The sequence below is a fragment of the Pipistrellus kuhlii genome, unplaced genomic scaffold (assembly GCF_014108245.1).
Source record: "Pipistrellus kuhlii isolate mPipKuh1 unplaced genomic scaffold, mPipKuh1.p scaffold_m20_p_38, whole genome shotgun sequence".
Taxonomy (NCBI): domain Eukaryota; kingdom Metazoa; phylum Chordata; class Mammalia; order Chiroptera; family Vespertilionidae; genus Pipistrellus; species Pipistrellus kuhlii.
The window spans coordinates 3184642-3206922 of NW_023425538.1; the positions used below are offsets into that span (position 1 = coordinate 3184642).

Below are 22281 nucleotides of genomic sequence, written 5' to 3' on the forward strand. Positions count from 1 at the left end.
GACCGCAGCAGGATCCTGAGCTCCATAGTTTCAAAGCCTGAAACTGGTCCCCCGTGCTCCACCCTAATTCCAGGGGTGGGGGCCCACCCGCAAAGCTGTTGGGATGGGAGGGACTCCGGAACCCCGCAGATTTGCACCTGCAGTATGTTGGGTGAAAGCGAGCTCTCCAGGTGTGGTCGTAAGTTATGTGGATACAGATTCTAAACACTGCAGGCATGAATGTACAGGCATGTGTTATATAAGTGGAGGTATATAACACAACAACTCAGCCCATTGGGCTACACTAAGTTTTTACCCTCGCTGTTGGTCTAAGTACACCCACATGTGTGCACATGCGTATCCAGGCATGTGCATGTCGGGTTGTTCTGCACATAGGGGGCTTCCACTAAGTGCATGTTTGTGCCCAAGGTGAACAGTAATGTACACTGAGTGATCAGGCCCAGCTCCGGCTCCCTGTGCAGACTGCAGTCTCTGGGTTGTGGCCAAACTCTCATGCACTCAGCAGAGGTTCAACTGTGGTTTTTAGCCACCACCCAGAATGGGGGATGGTGTGCTGAGGTACCCATCAGGACACACTTAAGATAGTTTGCATCTGATTTACATTCTGTCCAGGGCCCTGAAGGTGGAGAGGGGTCCCGTGGGTCCCAAGGCAAGCTGTCCCAACAGGCTCTCAGGGCCCAGGGGACTGGGGGTGGAGCTGGCTGCACAGCCTTGCGCTGGGGCAGGAAACGAGAGTGGGGAAGGGGGAGGCCACAGCCGGTGGAGGCAAGGCGGGTGCAGGGTGTGTGGGGAGGGAGGGAGGTGCCAGCACTCCAGCCCTGAGGCCCTGCTGGCCCCTGGGCGGAGACCCAGCTCCGGCTCCCAGGAATGGACCTCGTGGACCCTGACATCTTTAATAGGGACCCTCGGGACCACTATGACCTGCTTCAGCGGCTGGGTGGTGGCACCTATGGAGAAGTCTTCAAGGTGAGGAGCCCCCTCCTTCTCCATCACTCTCCAACCAGCGGCCTTTGTGAAGCCCAAGAGGGGAGGGGATGAGGGAGGGTCCCAGGCTTTGATGGTGCGCAGGCATGCTGAAGAGCAATTCAGGGGAATGGAGACGGCCTGACTGTCAACTTCCCTTTTACAAGGCTCGAGACAAGGTGACGGGGGACCTGGTGGCATTGAAGATGGTGAAGATGGAGCCTGGTGAGGAGAGGTCCCAGGAGATCCTTCCCCACACCCCACCGGCTTCCTAGGACATTGGGCTCCCCCCATCAGCCTTCCCTGCAGTGGAACTTTCTCTCCTGGCCTCTTTGCAGATGATGATGTTTCCACACTTCAGAAGGAAATCCTCATCTTGAAAACTTGCCGGCACGCCAACATTGTGGCCTACCACGGGAGTTATCTCTGGTGATGAGCCTAAGACTTGCCCTCTATCTCAGGACCCCCACTTCTAACCAGGGTGCCCCCTAACCTTTTGTCCTGGACCCTTATTTTAACTGAGTTACCCTAACTTAATCCCCAGCCCAAAGCTCTACATTTCTGACCACCAGAGCACCCCCTGAACTTTAATTTGAGACCAGGGGTCCAAAAATCGACCTCTTCATAGTAACCAAAACTTTCATCCTGTGCTTTGGTTCCCCCAGTTTCATTCTCTGTTCATTTAACGTGAACCTCTGAATTACCTGACCCCCACATTACTCCAGTTGTTCCAATAATGACTCTGCCCCTCAGACCTGGACCCTGGGCCTCTGTGTCCCCTCTAACTTCCTCAACCTCTGAGATCTTTTTTATTTATTTATTTATTTATTTATTTATTTTTAATATATTTCATTGATTTTTTACAGAGAGGAAGGGAGAGAGATAGAGAGCTAGAAACATTGGTGAGAAAAACATTGATCAGCTGCCTCTTGCACAACCCCCACTGGGGATGTGCCCACAACCAATGTATACGCCCTTGACCAGAACCAAACCTGGGACCCTTCAGTCCATAGACCGATGCTCTATCCACTGAGCAAAACCGGTTTTGGCAACCTCTGAGACCTTTACTCTGACTTCTGCCTTAGCATGAGAGAGCAAAGGGTGCCCTGGATTAGGAGCCAAAGATGTGGGTTTGAGTCCAGTTGATCATGAATATGTATTTCCTCTTTGAGCCTCAACTTCCCCATCTATAAAATGGAAGTGGGATGATTTCACTCTGTGAGCAAGGAAAGTTAGAGATGACTACTGTTACATTAAAAGATCAGAGCCCTGGCTGGTGTGGCTTTTGGTCAGGACACTTGCCTGGGTTGCAATTCAGTCTTTGGCCAGGGGTCAGGGCAATGAGGTGGAGGTAGGGGCAACTGATCAATGTTTCTTTCTTTCTCGTTCTCCATATATATATATATATATATATATATATATATATATATATATAGACACCCCCTATATATATCTCATTTCCCCCTTCTCAGTGAATATACCCTTTGGTGAGGATTAAAAAAAAACACACCAAAAATGTCAGAGCAAGACAATGAGCCAGGGGCTGTCCAATAAATAATAACATCATTGCTATTATTATTATTACTGCTGTTGAATGTTGTAGGCTGCAAAAGTTCTGGATCTGCATGGAATTCTGTGGAGCCGGTTCTCTCCAGGACATCTACCAAGGTGAGAGAAGAGCAAGGGACCCAGGCAGCCCCTGCCCTCCAACCCACCTCTTCTGTCTGTCTGTGTTTGTGTGTCCTGGAACTGTTTATTCTGGTCCACATTTTACATAGTGAGCTCCTCCGTTGGGCCCTGGGCCTTCCCCTCCAAAACCTGACAGTCCCAATCTTTCTGCATGTGATTTACATTCTGTCCAGAGCCCCTTCCTCAGCTTCCTCTGTGTCTGTATTTTCTCACCAAGGTCTATTTGTGTTTGAGTATTTCTGCATTTCTGGCTCATAGTAGGTGCCCACATTTTCATTGAATGAGTGATTCTCTCATCCTGCTTTTGCTGTCTTGGAGAATTTGAGGATAGGGTGGAGTAGCCTGTGATCACCTCTTGATTTATGATGCCCACTTCTTCTACTTCTTTTTTTTTTTTTTTTAATATATTTTATTGATTTTTTACAGAGAGGAAGAGAGAGGGATAGAGAGTTAGAAACATCGATGAGAGAGAATCATGGATCAGCTGCCTCCTGCACACACACCCCCCTCCCCCCACTGGGGATGTGCCCGCAACCAAGGTACATGCTCCTGACCAAAATCGAACTTGGGACCTTTCAGTCTACAGGCTGATGCTCTATCCACTGAGCCAAACCAGTTTCAGCTCTGATGCCCACTTCTATCTTTGACCATCTCCCTGTCCCTCCATCCCAACACCTCAAGTGTTAGAAAAGGAAGGACTTCATTAAAAAGTCCTCAGTGGGGGGAAACTGAGGACCACAGAGAGGAAATGACTCAGACAGCAAGACTCAGACCTGGTCTCGTCTGCCTTTCTCTGTTGTTCCCTCTCCACCCTGTGTCTCTCTTCCCACTATTTGGTCTCTGACCATCTTTCTTTCTGTCTCACTTTGGAAGAGAGACACTATTTGGTCTCTGACCATCTTTCTTTCTGTCTCACTTTGGATCTATTCCCGCTTCTCTGTCTGTATCTGTCTGTCTGTCTGCCTTTCCTCATTTTGTAAAGTCCTATTACTTCCTGCTCAGAGCCCTCCCTGGGCCTCCATTTCCCTCCAAAAATCCCAAGCTTCTCATCATGGCCATGAGTCTGACATCACTGAGCCCCAAGCTGCACGGCCTGGTCTCATCTCCCCACGGCTCCTCTCACTGCTGCTTTCTAGACCCACCAGGCACTCCCGCCTCCCAGCTCTGCACTGGCCTTTGTCTCTTCTCCAAGCAGGACCGCTCACAACTTCATCCTGTCACCTTCACAGCGTGGCCTTCGCTGACCAGCCTGAGTAAAATGTGTGGCCTTCCCACACATTTCCTGTTCATTCTTGCTTTTTCTTATTTTTATTAGCATCTTGGGTACTGAATATTTTACCTATTTATCTGGTTTACTGTTGGTCTTCCTCACGGGCATGTTCTCTCTGTGAGGGCAGCTGTGTCCCCAGTGCCTACCGCACAATAAACACACAGTCAATGTCTGTTGAGTGACTTTCTGTCTCCATCTGGCTCTTGGCATCCTGCTGCCTCTCTGTTGCTAACCACCCCTTGGTTCCCCGGCCCCCCTTGTCCCATCCTGTACCGAACCCCACTCCTCACATAGCACCCTCTCAGCCAGTTTGGCGGGACCAGGGGCTCTTGGGCCAGGTTTCCTAATTCCCAGCCAACCCTGTGCTGGGGTGACCTTTGCAGTGACAGGCTCCCTGTCAGAGCTCCAGATCAGCTACATCTGCCGAGAAGTTCTCCAGGTGAGGAGAGGCCTGGGTGGGGCAGGTCCCTGCTCCAGCCCTCAGGCTCTCACAGCCTCCTTGTGTACCCCCTTCCCAGGGACTGGCCTATCTGCACTCACAGAAGAAGATACACCGGGACATTAAGGTGGTCTAGGGGCAGAAAGGTGGCCTGGGGGGAGGGGCAGGAGGCAGGAGTGGTGTTTGGAGGGCTTAGGGTGGTATTGAGCTGTGGGGCAGGGGTAGGGGGACCAAGGTGGAGGCTAGGGGTGGTGGTCTCTGATAGCCTCTAATCTCTTCTCTGTCCCCAGGGAGCCAACATCCTCATCAATGACTCTGGGGAGGTCAGGCTGGGTGAGTGTGGCTGGGGATTGAGGAGGTGGACTGGCTAGGGCCCGAGAGGACCCTAGGTCACTGTCTCTCCCTTTACCTCCAGCTGACTTTGGTATCTCAGCTCAGATCGGGGCAACGCTGGCTCGACGCCTCTCTTTCATTGGGACACCTTACTGGTGAGGGTGCCTGGCAGGCAGCTAGGGGTAGAGTGAGGGGCAGCAGCTCCCCTCCCCCCCATCTCTTCTTCTGGCTCCTTCTCCCAACCTCTGCCTTGCTCTGTTGAATATTCTATCTTCCCTTCAGCTCTCTATCTTGAGTTTTCCCTTTAGTGTTTGTGTTGATTTTATTCTGATCTCTCCCATCTGTCCTTTTTTCTGTCTTAGTGTGGCCCTGTCTCTATGTTCCTATCTCTCTCACTGTCTCTCTCAGTGTTTTCCACCTGTCTTTCTCTCCATCTTTGATTCTCTGTGCACCTGTTTCTATTTTCCACTCTCCTCTCTCTTTTTGTGTCTATTCCCCCCCCCCCCACCAACTCCCTCACCAAGGAGTCTCCCTTCCCCTCCTTATGTCACCTGGCTCGCTTTGGGTCTCTGGCCCCAGGATGGCTCCAGAAGTGGCTGCCGTTGCCCTGAAGGGCGGATACAATGAGCTGTGTGACATCTGGTCTCTGGGCATCACAGCCATAGAATTAGCCGAGCTACAGCCACCGCTCTTCGATGTGCACCCTCTCAGGTAAGCAGTGTGGTGCCCCCCCAGGGCCTAGAGACTCCACCCAGCCTGCTTCCCCACATCAAGATTGTCCTATAGGAGAGCCCCCATTTCCTGCAAACCCAGCCTGAGACCCCCAAGGATCCTCTCAACTCAGAAAGCCTTTTTTTCTAGTTCTCCATACCAGGAACCCCCAACTCAGGGATCCCCATCTTGAGCCTCTCTCTGCGACTCACATAGCTCTATAATGTGAAATGTGGTGTCCCCTGGAGGTGGCAACCCAGTGCATAGTAAAACCTAAGCCTCATTCTCATTCTGTCCCTGACTTGCTCTCTGCTGACTTCAGTGCTATTGAGGGTCCCTCTGGCCCCCACTGGGAGTCTGAGCTCCATGTACTCTCCTTATTCTTGTAGAGTTCTCTTCCTCATGACCAAGAGTGGCTATCAGCCTCCCCGGCTAAAGGAAAAAGGCAAATGGTAGGAGGAAGTGGTGAGAGGGAGGGCAGAGCCAGGGTTGATCGTTTGATGGGAAATGTCTCTGGTCCCTCACCCCAGAACTTGGCTTCTTTCTCCCAAGGTCTGCTGCCTTCCACAACTTTGTTAAAGTCTCCCTCACCAAAAGCCCCAAGAAACGACCCAGCGCCACCAAGATGCTCAGTGTAAACCACCCCTCCCCCAAACCCTCCCCAGACTCTCACTCCAGAATTCCCCAGGGCCACATGGCTCTCCAGAACATTGACGGTTTAGTTCCATAGAACCCCATGGCCCTCTCAGCATCCCCGGTCCTTCAGAATTCCCCAGGATGCCCCCTAAAACCCTCCAACTTGTACCCAAACTCTTTTCCAAGATATCTTGAGTTGTTAAAACTCACAAATTTCCAAGAGCCTCAAGACCCATTCCTGGGTGTACACTGGAATGGAATCCTCCGAGCCCCCCACCAGGATCCTTGAATTATTTTAGTAACTTCAGACTCCTCAGCATTCTCTGGTCTTCTGCCAGTTCCCAAGAGTTTCCTGCTTTCTCCCTCTGTTCCCCTAGGCAGGCTCTCCCGCCCCTGTTCCAACCTCTCCCTTCACACCAGCTGTCTGCCTGCTGACCCCCTCCTCCCCATCCCCCAGCATCAACTGGTATCCCAGCCAGGGCTAAATAGAGGCCTGATCCTGGATCTTCTTGACAAACTGAGGAACCCAGGGAAGGGGACTCCTGTTGGTGAGACTGAAGATGAGGAGCCTGAGGTGAGGGGTCCTGGCAGACAGAAGCCCTGGAACCTCCCAGCCTTTGCTCAGGCCAGGCCCCCTGCCTGGAGTGACTCTTGCAAGGATAAATGGGAGGGAGGATGGTGGGCTTGGCACAGGTCTGGGGGCACAGAGGTTATGGGAGGAGCAAGGGCTCCAGGCTGGGCCCACCAGCCTGATACAGCTGCCACTCTGCCCAGCCACCCCCTGCCATCCCTCGGCGGATCAGATCCACCCACCGATCCAGCTCCCTGGGGGTTCCAGATGCAGACTGCTGTCGTGAGTAGAGAGGCCTCAAACTTGGGAACTCTTGGCCCTAAAATAGATCCAAGAGACCCCCTTCACTCCTACATCATTCACCACTTCCAAACAGACCCTCAGAGACCCCAGAGCCTCATTACTACTGACTACAAGGTGACTCTAGGGACCCCCACTGCTCTGACCTGCAAACAGACCCCTTCACACTTCCCATTACCACCTGACCCCCAGAGACCTCAGAAATATGGTAGACTCTTGATGCCCAATGGGTCCTGAAACTGAACACTCTATTACTACTTTAGCCCTACCTCCCTAATCCCAAACCTTGGTCCCTGTAAACCAAGATACTTCCCTTTAAGGAACAGCTCCAATCCAAACTCCCAATTTTAGTCTGATTCTGAATCCATCTCCCCAGCTCACTGTGTTACCTCACCTTCTCACCCCCAACCTCCAGGACGGCACATGGAATTCAGGAAGCTCAGAGCAAGGGAGTCCAGACCTGCAGCTGACACTGTGAGATGCCCTTTCCCCCACCTGTCTGGCCCCAAACACCCTCCCCTTCGCCTAGGCCACTGCTGACCCTTTACTTCCCGCAGGCTCGCTTACAGCCCCCTGAAGACTTCAGGAGCAGCAGTCCTAGGTCAGGGACCCTAAGGCTGGGAGGGGAGGGGTTTGGATATAAGTGGGAACTGCCTGAGGCTTATGCCTGTCACTCCTCAGGAGGCACCTGTCGGAGTCTGATGATGACTACGATGACGTGGACATGTAAGAGAGGCTGGGCCCTCAGCTCCTCAGGCCTTCACCCAGCCCCTGCCTCCCTGCAGCCCCTGCCTTGCTCCCACTTTGACCCCAACCTCAGTCCCTACTGTCCTTCCACCACTCATCCCTGACCCCTGACTGGACCCTTAATACATGAAGGAGCCCTCACCTTCCTTCACTCCCAACCTATGACCCCAACCTGACCCCTTGCCCGGCCCCCACTCTCCTTCATTGATGTTTCTATTTCTCCTTAGCCCCACCCAAACTCAGCTCTTTACCTCATTCCCTTGACCCCCAAACCCACCTTCCTTCCAACTTTTTATAGGACTTTTGATCTGACTCCCAACTTCAGCCCCCACCTGCCCTCAACCCCAGTTTCTTCTAGAATGTCCTTCTGCTCCAGCCAGAGCTCTTTCCCCATCTATCCAGCTCAGCCCTGGACCCTTTGCTCTTCCCAGACGTTGCTCCAACCCCCAGATTTCAACTGCAGCTCCAACCCTCAACTACAGGCTTTCATCTTTTCTCATCTCACAAAACCTGACTGAATCTTGGTCCCTGGGAATTTCCCCATGTTAGACTAGACCCTGGACCCTGGACCCCAACTTCAACCCCAACCCACAGGCCCAGCGTCAGCCTCAGGGCTCCCATCATGCTGTAATGGGCTCACATGTGGCCCCGGGCACCCTGTAGGCACCTAACCCCCAGGAACTCAGATGATCTGTGTCGCTAGGTGGCTCTGAAGATTTAGACTTGATGCCTTGACAGCACTTGATCTCCAAGAGTTGCTGTTGTTATTGTCATCATGATTATTATTTTAAAAAATATATATTTTTGTTGGTTTCAGAGAGGAAGGGAGATGAGAGGAGATAGAAACATTGATGATGAGAGAGAATCATTGATTGGCTGTCTCCTGCACATCTTCTACTGGGGATTGAACTCACAACCTGGGCATGTGCCCTGACTGGACTTACACCATGACCTTCTGGTTCATAGGTCAACACTCAACCACTGAGCAACACAGGCTGGGCTGTCATGATGATTATTAATTAGTTCTTTAGTCTTCAGCTCCATCACAGACCAAGTCACCCCTGACCCTTCTGACCTCAGATATCCAGCCCCTAACCACTCCATCCTTGTTTTCCATACCCCCACTTGCTTACCCTGTCTTTTTGTTTTAGCCCCACCCCTTCAGAGGACACACCTCCTCCACTGCCCCCCAAGGTGAGGTCCTAGTCAAGAGCTGGGGGTTTGGGAGCCAAGAGTTTAGGGTCCTTAGATGCTGGGATACTGGACATTCTAGGGCTGTAGTCTGGGACATCAGGTCCTTTGAAATCTGGGAGATGGGAAATGAGCATATTGGGGTATGTGAGTGGCATCCATGAATCCACAGGTGTGATTCAAAATATTTAGCCTGATGGACACTGGTCAGTAGCTGGTTACCCAGCATTAATCCTTTAGTAGCTGGAGTCTATTGACGGGGTGAGGTGGAGGGAAGTTGGAGCGGTGGTAGGACATTGTGGGAAGGGTCAGAGCTATGGCCACATTTCCGTTGTAGCCTAGGCAGGTTGGTATGGCAGGGTGCCCTCTCTTTCTGAGATCATCTAATGTCTCCTGCCCCACTTCTCTGCCTCCAAAGCCCAAGTTCCGTTCTCCATCGGACGAGGATCTTGGGGTGCCTGGGGAGGAGGGGCAGCTGAGCCCGGGGGTGCTGGTCCGGTGTGCCAGTGGGCCTCCCCCACGCACCCCCCATGTCGGACCTCCCCCAGCCACCAGGAGTCCCCATCTAACTGCCCATTCAGGTAACAGGGCAGGCTGAGGTGGGAGGTGGGTAGGGGTGGGGGAGCTTTGGGGACTGATTATCCCCAATCCTGTCTCAGAGCCCTCACTCTGGAATCCAACCCCTCAGCAGTCTGACCAGCCCCCACAGTTGCCCCCCAAGAAGGAAAAGATGAAGAGAAAGGTGAGGACTCACGCCTCTAGATGGGACCGGGGATGCTGGCGGGGGTGGGGGTGGGGGTGGGAAGACTAATGATAAGTGACATTTGTAGAGCGGTTCCTCTGTGCCAGGTACTAACCTCATGTCTTTACATGGTGTAAACTTTACAATTAGAGGTAGATATTATCTCCCATTTCACAGAAGATAAACTGAGGTAGAGAGGGTCATGTTGCCTGCCAAGGTCATAAACCTTTCAGGAGGCAGAATCTGAACACTGGCACTCTTGCTCCAGAGCACTTCCCGTCCACTTCTTTTTTTTTTTCTGAATCTCCTGCTCTGCTCCCCATGACCTGCCCAGGGATGTGCCCTTCTTGTGAAGTTGTTCAATGGCTGCCCCCTCCGGATCCACAGCACGGCCGCCTGGACACACCCCTCCACCAAGGGTGGGCATTCAGGAGGGTAACAGAGAGTATTGGCGGATGGGGAGGGACTTTAAAGGAAGGTCAAAGTCAAGGACTAGGAAGGGGCTTAATAGGGTGTGGAGTGGCCAAGCTGAGGCAGGGACAGAGCCTGGAGCTACAGTGGCATTTGGGGATTAAAGATGGTAAGCTGGAAGATGAGTTTGAAAGTGAAAACTAGCAATATTAGGGATTGGTGGCCATGAGAATTAGATACAGCAGAAAGGTCAAACTTTGGGATACAAGATGGGGGACAGTTAGACCCCATTAACTCCATTAACCTGTTGGAGATTAATGGTAGAGATAGTAAGATCAGCATTTTGGGATTGGGAGTTAAAATATAACAGAGAGGGATAGAGTTTGGGGATCAGAGATGTAGAGACAAAGTCAATGAGAGGTTAAAGAAAAAGCATAGAGTGTGGGGAGTGTCACTGAACAGAAAAAGCTATTATATTTAAGAGGGCCTGAGTTTGAGGATCAGTGCTGAGATAGGATTAGCCTTCAGGGTCTAGAACTAGGGGAGGGGAAGAGAGGAACAGAATTTAGAGGGCTATTTGGAGAGGCGTGTCTAATGTTTGGTCAGGACTGAGGGGAGAGAGGGCCAGGATTTGTGGTTCAGAGATGAAAGAACCACCAGAACGTGGGAAGTCAGAGGAAGGTTGAATGAGACCAGTTAGAGGGATTGGATCAGGGTTTCAATTCAGATTGGGGACAGGCTGGGAGTACTGTTGTGGGGGTGGGAATAAGGGAGCTGAGGGTCAGGGCTGGGAGTCAGAGTGCTAGTGTTCTCCAGACAGGTGGGGGTTCGGGAGGTCCCCCAGGATAAGGCAGGTCCTAGTGTCCTTGTGTCTTTCCCCCAAGACCAGCACCTGATCCTAGGGGCAGAGGAAGGCATTTTCATCTTGAACCGGAATGATCAGGAGGCCACGCTGGAGATGGTGAAGGGTGCTCCCAGGGTGGGCCAAGGGCGGGGCTGGAGCTGGGGGTGGCTGAGGTCTTACAGGAGCTGTCTCCCCCATTCTCTGCAGCTCTTTCCTAGCCGGACCACCTGGGTGTACTCCATCAACAATGTCCTCATGTCTCTCTCAGGTCTGGCCGGCCGCCAGGGTGGGGTGCTGGGAAGGGTGTGATCAGGAGTTCAGGGGTTGGGGTCAGTGTTTTGGGAGGTAGATGGGCACAGCTGGTAAAAGCCTAGGCTCCCCTTCACAGAGCCTGAGGTGAGGTTCAGTCCCAGTCACCCTCACTTGGGGCAGGAGACGTCTGCTCCTTGATTCTGTCTCCCCATCTCACAGTCCCCACCTCTCAAGTCAGTTTTGAGAGAATTTCTACAATAAGTTTGTCTTTACCCTTCTTTGATGTTCAGATCACAATTAGGACTTAGCCCACACTACTGAAACAATGAGCAAGTCATAGATTACAATTTGTTTAATTTCATAAACACTTTGTGTAAAAAATTTCTAATTTGTGGGAAATCTCCAAACCAAATAGGATTCATGAGCTAATTAATATCTGTGATGACAAACTTAAAAGTTTCTAGATAAGTTTCTTCTTAAACTTTGCAATGCTTTTTACTTCATCTGGCTGGTTGAGTGCCCATAGTTCTTATGTGGGTACAAGCACCAAAAGGCAAGGAACATATTTCTTTTACTTGCCACTGTTACCAGTGCCTAGCACAGTGCCTGGCTTCCAGTGGGTGTTTAAAACATATTAAGTGAGCCCGCCAGCATAGCTCAGTGGTTGAGCGTCGACCTATAAACCAGAAGGTCATGGTTCAATTCCCGGTCAGGGTACATGCTCTGGTTGCTGGCTCAATTCCCAGTGGGATGTGCAGGAAGCAGCCGATTAATGATTCTCTCTTGTCATTGATGTGTCTCTCTTCTCTCTGAAATCAATAAATATATATTAAAAAATAATAAAACATGTTAGGTGAAAAGTGCTTAAGGCTTTAAGGTCTGTGAACTTCAGACAAAGTGACGGTGGAGTGAAGCCACCTGGAAAGGCGGGAATGTCCGATGTCCTATAACGGCTGCTTCCTGTGTGTACAACCCTGCAGGAAAGACCCCCCACCTGTACTCTCACAGCATCCTGGGCCTGCTGGAGAGGAAAGAGACCAGAGCGGGAAGCCCCATCTCTCACATTAGTCCCCACCGGCTACTCGCAAGGTACCAGCCCCCATGGCCCCACAGACCTCTGTCATCCCCCCTCCCCGCCTACCTTCCATCCCCCCATACCTTCTTCTGCAGGAAGAACATGGTCTCCACCAAGATCCAGGACACCAAAGGCTGCCAAGCGTGCTGTGTGGGTGAGAGAAAGCCCCCTGGGAGGCAGGGAGGGGCGGCCTGGGCCGTGGGTGGTGCATGGGCCCATCCACCCTAGGGGTTTGCAGAGTTAAGGCAGAGTGTACAGAGCCTGGGAAAAATGTGGCCTTCTGGGAGAACGGGAATGGGGAGAGAGTGACTCTATCATGTCCTTACCCTCTCCCACAGCGGAGGGCTCCAGCTCCGGGGGCCCCTTCCTGTGTGGGGCGTTGGAGACCTCTGTGGTCCTGCTTCAGTGGTACCAGCCCATGAACAAGTTCCTGCTGATCCGGGTAGGGAGCCGTAGACGCTGGCTTCTGCGGAGACTTCCATGAAACCCCACTTCCACTCGAGGCCTCATCCCAGTTTCCCCCAAGCTTCTGCCCCCCTGCCATAGGTCAGGTGGGAGCCCTCCCCCTGAGGGCTTCCTAGTCCTTAACTTCCGCCCCTCACCCTGGCCTCCTTCTCCAGGCACAAGGCCCTTCCCCCTCTGCACTAAGGGGACCCCGTGCAGGTCCTTTGAGCCTCTGAGACCCGGCCGCCTTCGAGGCCACGCTCCTGGGGGTGGGTAGGTGGGGGACCCTGTCTTTCTGTCACCAGAGCGCCACGCCCCCATGGGCAGCCACAGAACTCAGAGTACATTTGTTCATTTCTAAGGAGGCGCCACCGAAACCCCGAGACCTCACCCCCAGACATTTCTGGATTTGGCCCCTCCCAAGGCCGCCCGCCGTCAGGGCCCCGCCCTCTCCGCTGCCCCGAGCCTCTCTGAGCCCGTCACCCCCCCCTTCCCCTCCCGCAGCAGGTGCTGTTCCCGCTGCCCACACCCCTGCCCGTGTTCGCGCTGCTGACGGGGCCGGGCTCCGAGCTGCCCGCCGTGTGCATCGGCGTCAGCCCGCGGCCGCCCAAGTCCGTGCTCTTCCACACCGTGCGCTTCGGCGCGCTGTCCTGCTGGCTGGGCGACATGAGCACCAGTGAGCGCGGCGGCGGGGCGGGGGGCGGCGGGGCTGCCTGAGCTCAAGGCGGGTTGGAAGGGGATGGACCGGCGTGTGCGGGGCGGGGAGAAAGGCGGTGGGCTCCTCGGATGGGGTAGAGGACTGGGCCCCTGGGAGGAGGAGCGGGTTTAGCCTACTTGTGCGGGGATGGAGCGGGCCCTAAGGAGGAAGGCGAGAGCCACGGAATCTGCCCTGAACCTCCTCCCAAACAGAGCACCAGGGACCAGTGCAGGTGACCCAGGTGGAGGAAGACAAAGTCATGGTGTTGATGGACGGTAAGGACGCCCCTTCTCTCAGTCCCGGTCTTGCTTTGCTTCTCCCCCGGAACTTACTGTCCAGTTTTCTCGGTAACCCGCTCTTACAGCCTCTTCACTGCCTTACAGGGTCTCTGAAGCTGGTGACGCCTGAGGGAGCCCCAGTCAGGGGGCTTAGAACTCCGGAGATCCCCATGACGGAAGCTGTGGAGGCTGTGGGTACGTGGAGTTGGGCGGCCCGGGGTCCAGAGTGGAGGCTCAAGGGATCCCCGAGGGTAACGGGCACTGCTTTCCTCCCAGCGATGGTCGGAGGGCGGCTCCAGGCCTTCTGGAAGCATGGCGTGCAGGTGTGGGCTCTAGGCTCTGACCAGGTAAGTGTCTCCAGCCCAAGCCTTACCTCCTCTCTCACCCACCTCTCTCAGTACATGGCCCGGGAGGTCTGAGTCAGCTGTGAAACCCTGAGGAGAAGTGTCCTCCAGTCTCAGTTCAGACGGGTCCCCTGCTCTTCCCCAGGGTCTCTTGTGTCCAGAGCTCATCCCAGGCCATGTGTGACCTTGTGCATGTGTGACTTTGCTTCTCTCTTAGCCTCATCATCTCAACTATAAAATAGGGGCACTATGGAGATATATGGGTAGTTAGGAGTATGGACCAGACTACCTGGGTTGGAATGGAGTTGAGTCACCTTAGGCAAATGACTTAACCTTCCTGTGCCTTACTTTCCTCATCTGGAAGATGGGGCAAAAATGGTGCTTAGCTCATAGGTCACTGTGTGTCAGAACCTGCCCATACATGTTCGTATTTTATTTAATCTTCGAGATCACCTGTCAGGTAGGTGCTGTGATTTCACAGGTTAGTAATCTGAGGCACAGAGAGGTTAAATAACTTGCTCGAGGTCACACAGCTGGTGAGTGGTATTAGCAAGAATGATTATTTGTGGTCTGAGGCTGGGAGTTCAGAGCACTCCCTCCTGTCCTCTTTAAGGGAGCTGGAGGAGTATTCTAGATACTGACACGCATCTTCCCCTCCAGCTGCTTCAGGAGCTGAGAGACCCCACCCTCACCTTCCGTCTGCTTGGCTCCCCCAGGTATGGACTTGGGGACCTGGGAGGGGAGCTTCTGAGGTGGAGGGGGCATCCTGAGGTGTTCCTAGCCACTGAATCTTTGGCCTACACATTCTCGCCCCTGGTCCTGTTGCCCCCGATAGTCCATTGATTTTTTTCCCTGACTATGGGGGTATAAATTGCAGACATGGTGCCTATTTACTCATAAATTCTTCAGTGTGTGTTCACTAAATCAAGCAAGGACCTGCTCTTACAAACCACATGCAGCCTTCAGAATCAAGAAAATATGGAGATATCACTACCTTCTAATCCACACACCCATTGAAATATCACTATACCAGTGATATTCGTAATAACAAAAAAATAATATTATTGGGGGGTGTGTGTCCAGAATACAATCCAGGATGATGAATTGCATTTAGGAGTCTTCTTTCTTTTCTTCCTCCCTCCCTCCTCCCTCCCTCCCTCCCTCCCTCCCTCCCCCTTCCCCTCCCCCTCCCCCTTCTCCTCCCTCCCCTCCTCCTCCCTCCTCCCCTCCTTTCTTCTTCTTCTTCTTCTTCTTCTTCTCTCTCTCTTCTCTTCTTCTCTCTCTTCCTCTCTCCCCGCCTCCTCCCTCCCTCCCCTCCCTCTCCCCCCCCTCCTCTCCTCCCTCCCTCCTTCTCCCTCTTCCTTTTTCTCTCCTCTTCTTCTTCTTCTCCTCTCCTCCTCTCTTCCTCCTCTTCTTTCTTTCTTCTTTCTCTTTCTTTTCTTTCTTTTTCTTTCTTCTTCTTCTTCTTCTTCTTCTTTCTTCTTCTTCTTCTTCTTCTTTCTTCTTCTTCTTCTTTCTTCGCTGTCAATTCTCACCTGAGGATATTTTCCCCATAGATTTTTTTTGAAAGAGAGTGGAAGGGACAGAGGGAGGGAGAGAGAGAAATAAAACAATAAAATGTGAGAGAGACAAATAGATTGGTTGCCTCTGGCTCATGCCCCAGGGGGTCTGGGATTGAACCTGCAACCCAGATAAGTGCCCTTGACCCAAACCAAACCTGTGAGCCTGCGGTACTCAGGCTGACGCTCTAACCACTGAGAACACTGGGCAGGGCAGGAGGCATGTTTCTTTAGTCTTTAGCCTGGAACAGTTCTTCAGACTTGCTTTGTTTTTCATGATCTTGACACTTTTGAAGAGAGTGCAGGAAAATTGTTTTACAGAATGTCCCTCAGTTGGGTTTGAGATGCCCAGGTTAAGCATTTGGAGCCGGAGATTCACTGAAATGATGGGGTGGCTGTCTCACGCATCATATCAGGAGGCACATGTCAGTTTGTCTTGTTACCGATGACGTTCTCTTTGATAATTTGGTTAAGGTGTGCAGTCAGCCACGTTTTTCCCACTTTCAAGATACTCTTTTTCCTTTCTATTAATAAGTACAGAAACCCCTTTACCTGTGGGGATATGTTCCAAGACCCTCAGTCCTGAAACTGCAGGTAGTATTGGGCCCTATATGTATTATGTTTTTTCCTATACACGCATACCTATAACAAAGTTTAACTTATAAATTAGGCACAGTAAGAGATAACAACAATAATTAATAAACTAGAACAATTATAATAATAAATAATAAAAATTATCTGAATGTGGTCTCTCTCAAAATATCTTGTGCTGTACTCAGCCTTTTCCTCATGATGATGGGAGATGATACAATGCCTATGAGATGGGGAGAAGTGCTATGAATGACATAAGCATTATGATGTATTGTAGCATTAAGCTACTGTAAGGGTTCTTTGAACATAGGACTGAGATACAGTAACAGTCGGTCTGATAACTGAGATGGCTAAGTGACCAAAGGGAGGCTAGCATATACAATTGGGTAGGCTAGATAGAGACGACCCCCTTTGGGTAGGACAGGGTGGGGCAGCACCAGATTTAATCATGCTAGTTAGAATGACATGCGGTTTAAAACATATGGATTGTTTATTTCTGGAATTTTCCATTTAATATTTTTGGACTGCTTTTGACCTCAGGTAACTGAGACCTTGGAAAGCAAAACTGTGGGTGGGGGGAGGAGAGACTATGTATCTTTTTGGGTGATGTGTTAAGATTGTGTAAATATACTCTTTCTTACTAGACTTTCATTGACTAGTTTTAGCAGTTATTGATAATTTTGTTTAAAGTTTTATTTATTGATTTTAGAGGAAGAGAGAGACATCGATTTGTTGTTCCACTTGTGCATTCATTGGTTGCCTCTTTAAAAAATAAATATTTTATTGATATTTTACAGAGAAGAGAGAGGGATAGAGAGTTAGAAACATAGATGGGAGAGAAACATCAATCAGCTGCCTCCTGCACACCCCTTACTGGGGATGTGCCTGCAACCAAGGTACATGCCTTTGACCGGAATTGAACCTGGGACCTTCAGTCCACAGACCGACGTTCTATCCACTGAGCCAAACCGGTTTCAGCTTTAAAAAATATTTTTTAAAAATGGATTTCAGAGAGAAAGGGAGAGGAAGAGATAGAAACATCAATGATGAGAATCATTGATTGGCTGCCTCCTGGCACTTGAGCCTGCAACCCAGGCATGTGCCCTGACCAGGAGTTGAACCATGACCTTTTGGTTCATAGGTTGATGCCCAACCACTGAGCCACCACAGCTGGAACATTGATTGCTTCTTGTATGTGCCCTGACCAGAGATTGAACCTTGACATATCAGGACAACATGCTTCCCGGCCAGGGCTATAGATGATTTTTGTCTGAATCTATTATTAGGATGGTTACTAAATGGTGATTTTTCTATTTCTATCATTCTGTCTACATTTATTTATTTATTTAAAAGATTTTTTAATTGATTTTTTTTTTAGAGAGAGAGAGAGAAACATTGATGTGGCAGCAATACATGGATTGATTTGTCTCGTACAAGCCCACTCCTGGTAATTGAGCTGGAAACCCAGGCACATGCCTTGACCAGCAATTCAACTGGCAACCTTTAGATGCATGGGACAGCCAACTGAGCCACACTGTAGGGAAAAACTGTCCCTTCTCCACCATTTATGTGTATGTATGTATGTATTTCAGCATAGTCTCATGGATTTCCATTGTATTCTATGGATTATATATAATCTATTACTATCATTTTTTTTTTAAAAGGCACAAATACTCCCAGATTTAGCCAGTGCAAGCCTCTTCAAGGATCTTCTGTGACCATTTTTGACATACAAGAGGGGTCTTTTAAATTCCAAATATGAATTTGTCACTTCCCATGTCTAAAACCCTTCTGTGGCACCCTAGCCAGTTTGGTTCAGTGGCTGGAGCATCAGCCTGTGGACTGACAGGTCCCAGGTTTGATTCCGGTCAAGAGCACATGCCAAGGTTGCAGGCTCAATCCCCAGCGGTGGGCGTGTGCAGGAGGCAGCCGATCAGATTCTCTCATTATTGATGTGTCTATCTCTCTCTCCCTCTCCCTTCCTCTCTGAAAAAATATATATATATTTTAAAAATAAAAAATATCCCTCCCACCCCACTGTGGCTTCAAGATAAATTCCTAATTCTGGCCACAGCTCTTGTGACTCTGCAGCCAACCCCCAGTCCCTCTACCTCCAGGCCTTTGCACGGGCTGTTCTCTCTCCAGAACGCTCTTCCCTGTCTTTTCACCAAGTTCCCTCCTAAGCCTTGGTCAGGATCTCCTATCCATTCTTTGGAGGCACCTTGGCTGACCCCTGGGGCTAGGTGTCCCTGCAGTGTGCCGTGCTGCACTCATGTAATTTACTGATTCATGTTGGTCTCCTGCTTGAAAGTAAGGTCCCCAAGTTCAGGGACCATGTCTGCTTGTTCACTGCTACAGACCAGCATTATGCAGGCACAGTCTTTATTAATTTGTGAATGAATGAATGAATGAATGAATGAACAAATGCCTGGCCCTAGCCAGTTTGGCTCAATGGATAGAGCATTGGCTTGCAGACCAGAGGGTCCCAGGTTCAATTCTGGTCATGTACCTTGGTTGCAGGTTGCTCCACAGCCCAGGCCCTGGTTGGGCACATGCAGGAGGTAGCCAATAAATGTGTTTCTCTCAAATCGATATTTCTCTCTGTCTTTCCCTCACTCTTCCACTCTCTCTAAAAAATAAAATAAAATTTAAAAAAATGGAAAAATATCTTTGGATGAGGATTAAAAAAATAACCACACACATACACACCAAAAAATAAAAATAAAAATAAAAAATAAAAAAATGCCTGAACTGACTTATCTCTTCCCTAGGCCTGTGGTGGTGGAGACACGCCCAGCAGATGATCCTACTGCTCCCAGCAACCTCTACATTCAGGAATGAGTCCCTGGAGGTGTTAGGAACCATTCCCTGCACCCTCCTTCCCAACAGACACTCATTAGTGGTCCTGACATGTCTCTTTACCACAATAAACATGTCTTCAGCCTCTACTGTCATCTTGTTTTTCTGGGGTTGGGGTAGGACAGAATTTCAGGATGCTCCTCCCCAATGTCAACAATCCAACACTAGGATGTCAGGGGTAGCACAGACTTTATTTCTCCAGGACATGGTCTCCTCCCCCCAGGGGCCTTGTGGGGAGGGCCTGGGGCAAAGGGGCTTGCTGTGAGAGTAAGGCACTTGAGGCGGGGGTGAAGGGCCAGCGGGGTTGACTCAGTTGAGCTGGTCCTCATACTGCTTGCGGAAACAATCGCCAGCAGGGAAGAAGTCCCAGCATCTCTCTTGGTACATCTTCCACACGTAGGACTCCTAGGGTTGGGGGATGGGGAGGAGAAGGTTGGTCACATCTTCAAACACTTGAAATTGGCATGATTAACCTTATATTAAAACTCTCCAGGTCCTGCCCACTGTCCTCCCATTAACACCCCTTTACCTGACCCGTGTGTTCTGTCTCATCCTTGTTTATCAGGTACATCAGGAAAAACCTGGGGATGGGAGTGCAGCAGTAGACAGGTCAGGCACATCGCATCCTTACCTTCTGATTAGCTGGCTGGGAATCCACTATGGACCACACCCACTTCCCTAACTGGCCAAGGCCAGTACCCCACCCCTGACAGTCAGTGACCATCCTTCTCATTGGCCAGTGGGCCCACACTCACATGTAATTGGCCAGGTTGTGTTCCTCTAGTGTGTGAGTCTCAAACCCGTGGGGTGTGGTATCAAAGTAATCACTGCCAATGCCACAGATGAAGCACTTGGTCTGTGGGTGGTAAGAGACATCAGAGTCCAGGCCCTTTCAACTCTCCAGGGTCCTATAATCCCTTTGGGTCACCCCCAGACAACACCTACCTCCATATCTTCCTTCACTTGTTCTTGCTGGTCTCGGAGCTCACCAAAAGCATCAATGATCAGACCTGGAAGGCAGGGCATAGGTCAGTGCCCAACCTCTGACCCACTTCTGGTTACCCACCTCTGAATCACCCATCTCCCATCTTCCTAATATCACCCTGCTTCCTGAAAATACTGACATCTAGTGTTTATTGAGCACTTATGAGCCAGACACTTAACACCTATGAATTGACTTGATTCTCACAACAACAATATGAGCATCATATTAATATCTCCCTTTCACAAATGGAGAAACTGATGTCCAGAGAGGTGACTTGCCCTAATCTTCCAGTAAGGAGAGGCAGAGCCAGGACATGGACCCAAGCAGACTGGGTTCTGGGATGGCACTCAAAGGAGCTAGTCTGAGCCCCACTCCCACAACCCCTAGCAGCACTGACCCTGGATGATGGCCAGCAGGATGACGATGACGAAGAAGAAGAAGGTGATGTCAAAGACGACTCGGTACAGCTCATATTCATCGCCTGCTGGGTCCTCAATTTCATCCCCAATGCCCCCACCAGCTCGGACACCCACGTACATGTGAAACAAGTAACACTGCAGGGAGAGGGTGAGAAGCATATTGGTCACACATCTGATCACTCAGCATTCACCGAGTACCTACATGGCCCTGGGCCAGTGGGGCAGGAGTCATGGCAATGACTGAGACAACCCTGGACCTGCCCTCACAGGGATCACAAACATGCCACCAGATAGTGACAGTCAAGAAACGATCTGGGCTATGATGGGGAAGCTGGGATGAGGGAGACACAGGGTGATCGGAGGAGATAGGAAAGCAGAGGAAGCTTTGAAGCTTGAAAGCCTGGGTGAGCAGGCAGCTTCCTGGAAGAGGAGGCATATGTGAGCTGGGACATGAAGCAGGTGTTAGGTGGGAGACTGTTCCAGGCAGAGGAAACCACATGTGCTACATCACCATTGGGGGAGAAAGAACACATTTTGCTCCCATGAGGAACTGAAAGAATAAATGTTCAGTGAGGCTAGAAAATAGAGATCCTGTGAGCAAGGGTAGGGAGAGAGATGAGGTTCAATCAATGGTCATTGAGGGCTTCCTGTAGGAGGCAGAATTTAAGTGGAAAAAACAGGTGTCAAATGAAGAGGTGTATGTGCACATAGGGTCAGGGTGGGAGGAAGAGAGAACACCAGAAGCAAAAAGCTTGGGTTGGGAGAAAACACATGGTCTTAGGGGAAGTGAAAGAAGGACCAGGCAGCCAGAGAGCAAAAGGCAAAAAAGACTGTGGTTAGACTCAGGCAACACTAGCTTCTCCCTGGCTTTGTAAACCATAACGAGAGAATTTGTTTCATCCACCTGGCATTAGAGCCACACGAAGATTCGGTGCAGAGCCGGGAACATCATCTGTCTGGACTTTGGAAAAGACTTCACACTTGTTATTTCTTTCTTTTTTTAAAAATAATAATAATAATAATAATTATATATATATATATATATATATATATATATATATATATATATGTATATATTTCCTTGAACTTTTTTTAAATACATTTTTTTATTGATTTTTACAGAGAGGAAGGGAGAGAGACAGAGAGCTAGAAACATCAATGAGAGAGAAACATCGATCAGCTGCCTCTTGCACACCCCCTACTGGGGATGTGCCCGCAACCAACATACATGCCCCTCACCGGAATCGAACCTGGGACCTTTCAGTCCGCAGACCGACGCTCTACCACTGAGCTAAACCGGTTTCGGCCACACTTGTTATTTCTGTGTCCCCTAGTTGTCTTGGGTAAAAGCTAAGGCCAGGGACTGTGATGGGCAACCAGGCTGGCAGGGGAGGGCAGTGAGTGGCAACCAGGCCTGTATGAGTGGTAAGACGGGGTCTGGTGGGGTCTCAAATGTCAGGCTGAGGTGCTGGACTGGGTCCTGAGATCATGGTGCCAGATTACAGGGCATTTCAGATAAAAGCCTGAGATGATTCTTTCAACTGTGTCCCATGCCTCTGGTAGATTAAACTCAATTTAGATTATAACCACCATTATTATAATAGGAGAGAAAACAGAAATGGGTAGTATGCTGGTACTTTGGTGAAACTTCTAATTATAGATAACTAGAGGCCCAGTGCAAAAAAGTTGTGGGGGGGAAGGGTAGTGTCCCTCAGCTCAGCCTGCACTGTTTCCTACCTGGTGGGATTGAGCCTAATCGGGCAGTCAGACATCCCTCTCTCAACCGCATGCCTGCCTGCCTGATTGCCCCTAACCACTTCTGCCTGCCAGCCTGATCACCCTCTAACCACTCCCTTGCCAGGCTGATCGATGCCTAACTGCTCCCCTGCTGGCCTGATTGCTCCTAACTGCCCTCCCCTGCCAGCCTGGTC

At 50.6% G+C, this 22281-nt stretch overlaps 2 protein-coding genes across 9 annotated transcripts in view; one reads left to right on the top strand and one right to left on the bottom strand.

Annotated features, from left to right (window-relative positions):
• Nucleotides 1-749: 749 nt before the first annotated feature.
• On the top strand, nucleotides 750-19034 carry MAP4K1 (mitogen-activated protein kinase kinase kinase kinase 1). Of its 2 annotated transcripts, none has more exons than XM_036408274.2 (31): nucleotides 750-966; nucleotides 1131-1188; nucleotides 1302-1392; nucleotides 2567-2631; nucleotides 4306-4361; nucleotides 4441-4488; nucleotides 4652-4694; nucleotides 4777-4849; nucleotides 5274-5405; nucleotides 5795-5857; nucleotides 5958-6039; nucleotides 6499-6615; nucleotides 6816-6894; nucleotides 7328-7386; nucleotides 7470-7513; nucleotides 7594-7638; nucleotides 8811-8853; nucleotides 9269-9431; nucleotides 9510-9592; nucleotides 9927-10011; nucleotides 10888-10964; nucleotides 11055-11115; nucleotides 12080-12188; nucleotides 12270-12328; nucleotides 12513-12616; nucleotides 13123-13294; nucleotides 13528-13590; nucleotides 13699-13788; nucleotides 13870-13940; nucleotides 14598-14653; nucleotides 18859-19034. In XM_036408274.2, exons 1-31 carry the CDS (start codon nucleotides 868-870, stop codon nucleotides 18926-18928), a joined length of 2460 nt encoding a protein of 819 aa, XP_036264167.1. In that variant the 5' UTR covers nucleotides 750-867; the 3' UTR covers nucleotides 18929-19034. The 2 variants fall into 2 exon arrangements, with proteins under 2 accessions (XP_036264167.1, XP_045426870.1); XM_045570914.1 differs by having other exon boundaries at nucleotides 13126-13294.
• Nucleotides 19035-19118: 84 nt separating this feature from the next.
• Nucleotides 19119-22281, bottom strand: part of RYR1 (ryanodine receptor 1) — a 125639-nt gene continuing 122476 nt past the window's right edge. For all 7 annotated transcript variants that reach the window (XM_036408257.2, XM_036408255.2, XM_036408253.2 and 4 more), the window contains 5 exons: nucleotides 20329-20485; nucleotides 19892-19956; nucleotides 19702-19802; nucleotides 19476-19527; nucleotides 19119-19351 (listed from right to left, as the gene is read on the bottom strand). In XM_036408257.2, coding sequence (XP_036264150.1) covers nucleotides 19256-19351; nucleotides 19476-19527; nucleotides 19702-19802; nucleotides 19892-19956; nucleotides 20329-20485 — 471 coding nt within the window. In that variant the 3' untranslated portion in view covers nucleotides 19119-19255. The remainder of the gene's footprint in view (nucleotides 19352-19475; nucleotides 19528-19701; nucleotides 19803-19891; nucleotides 19957-20328; nucleotides 20486-22281) is intronic.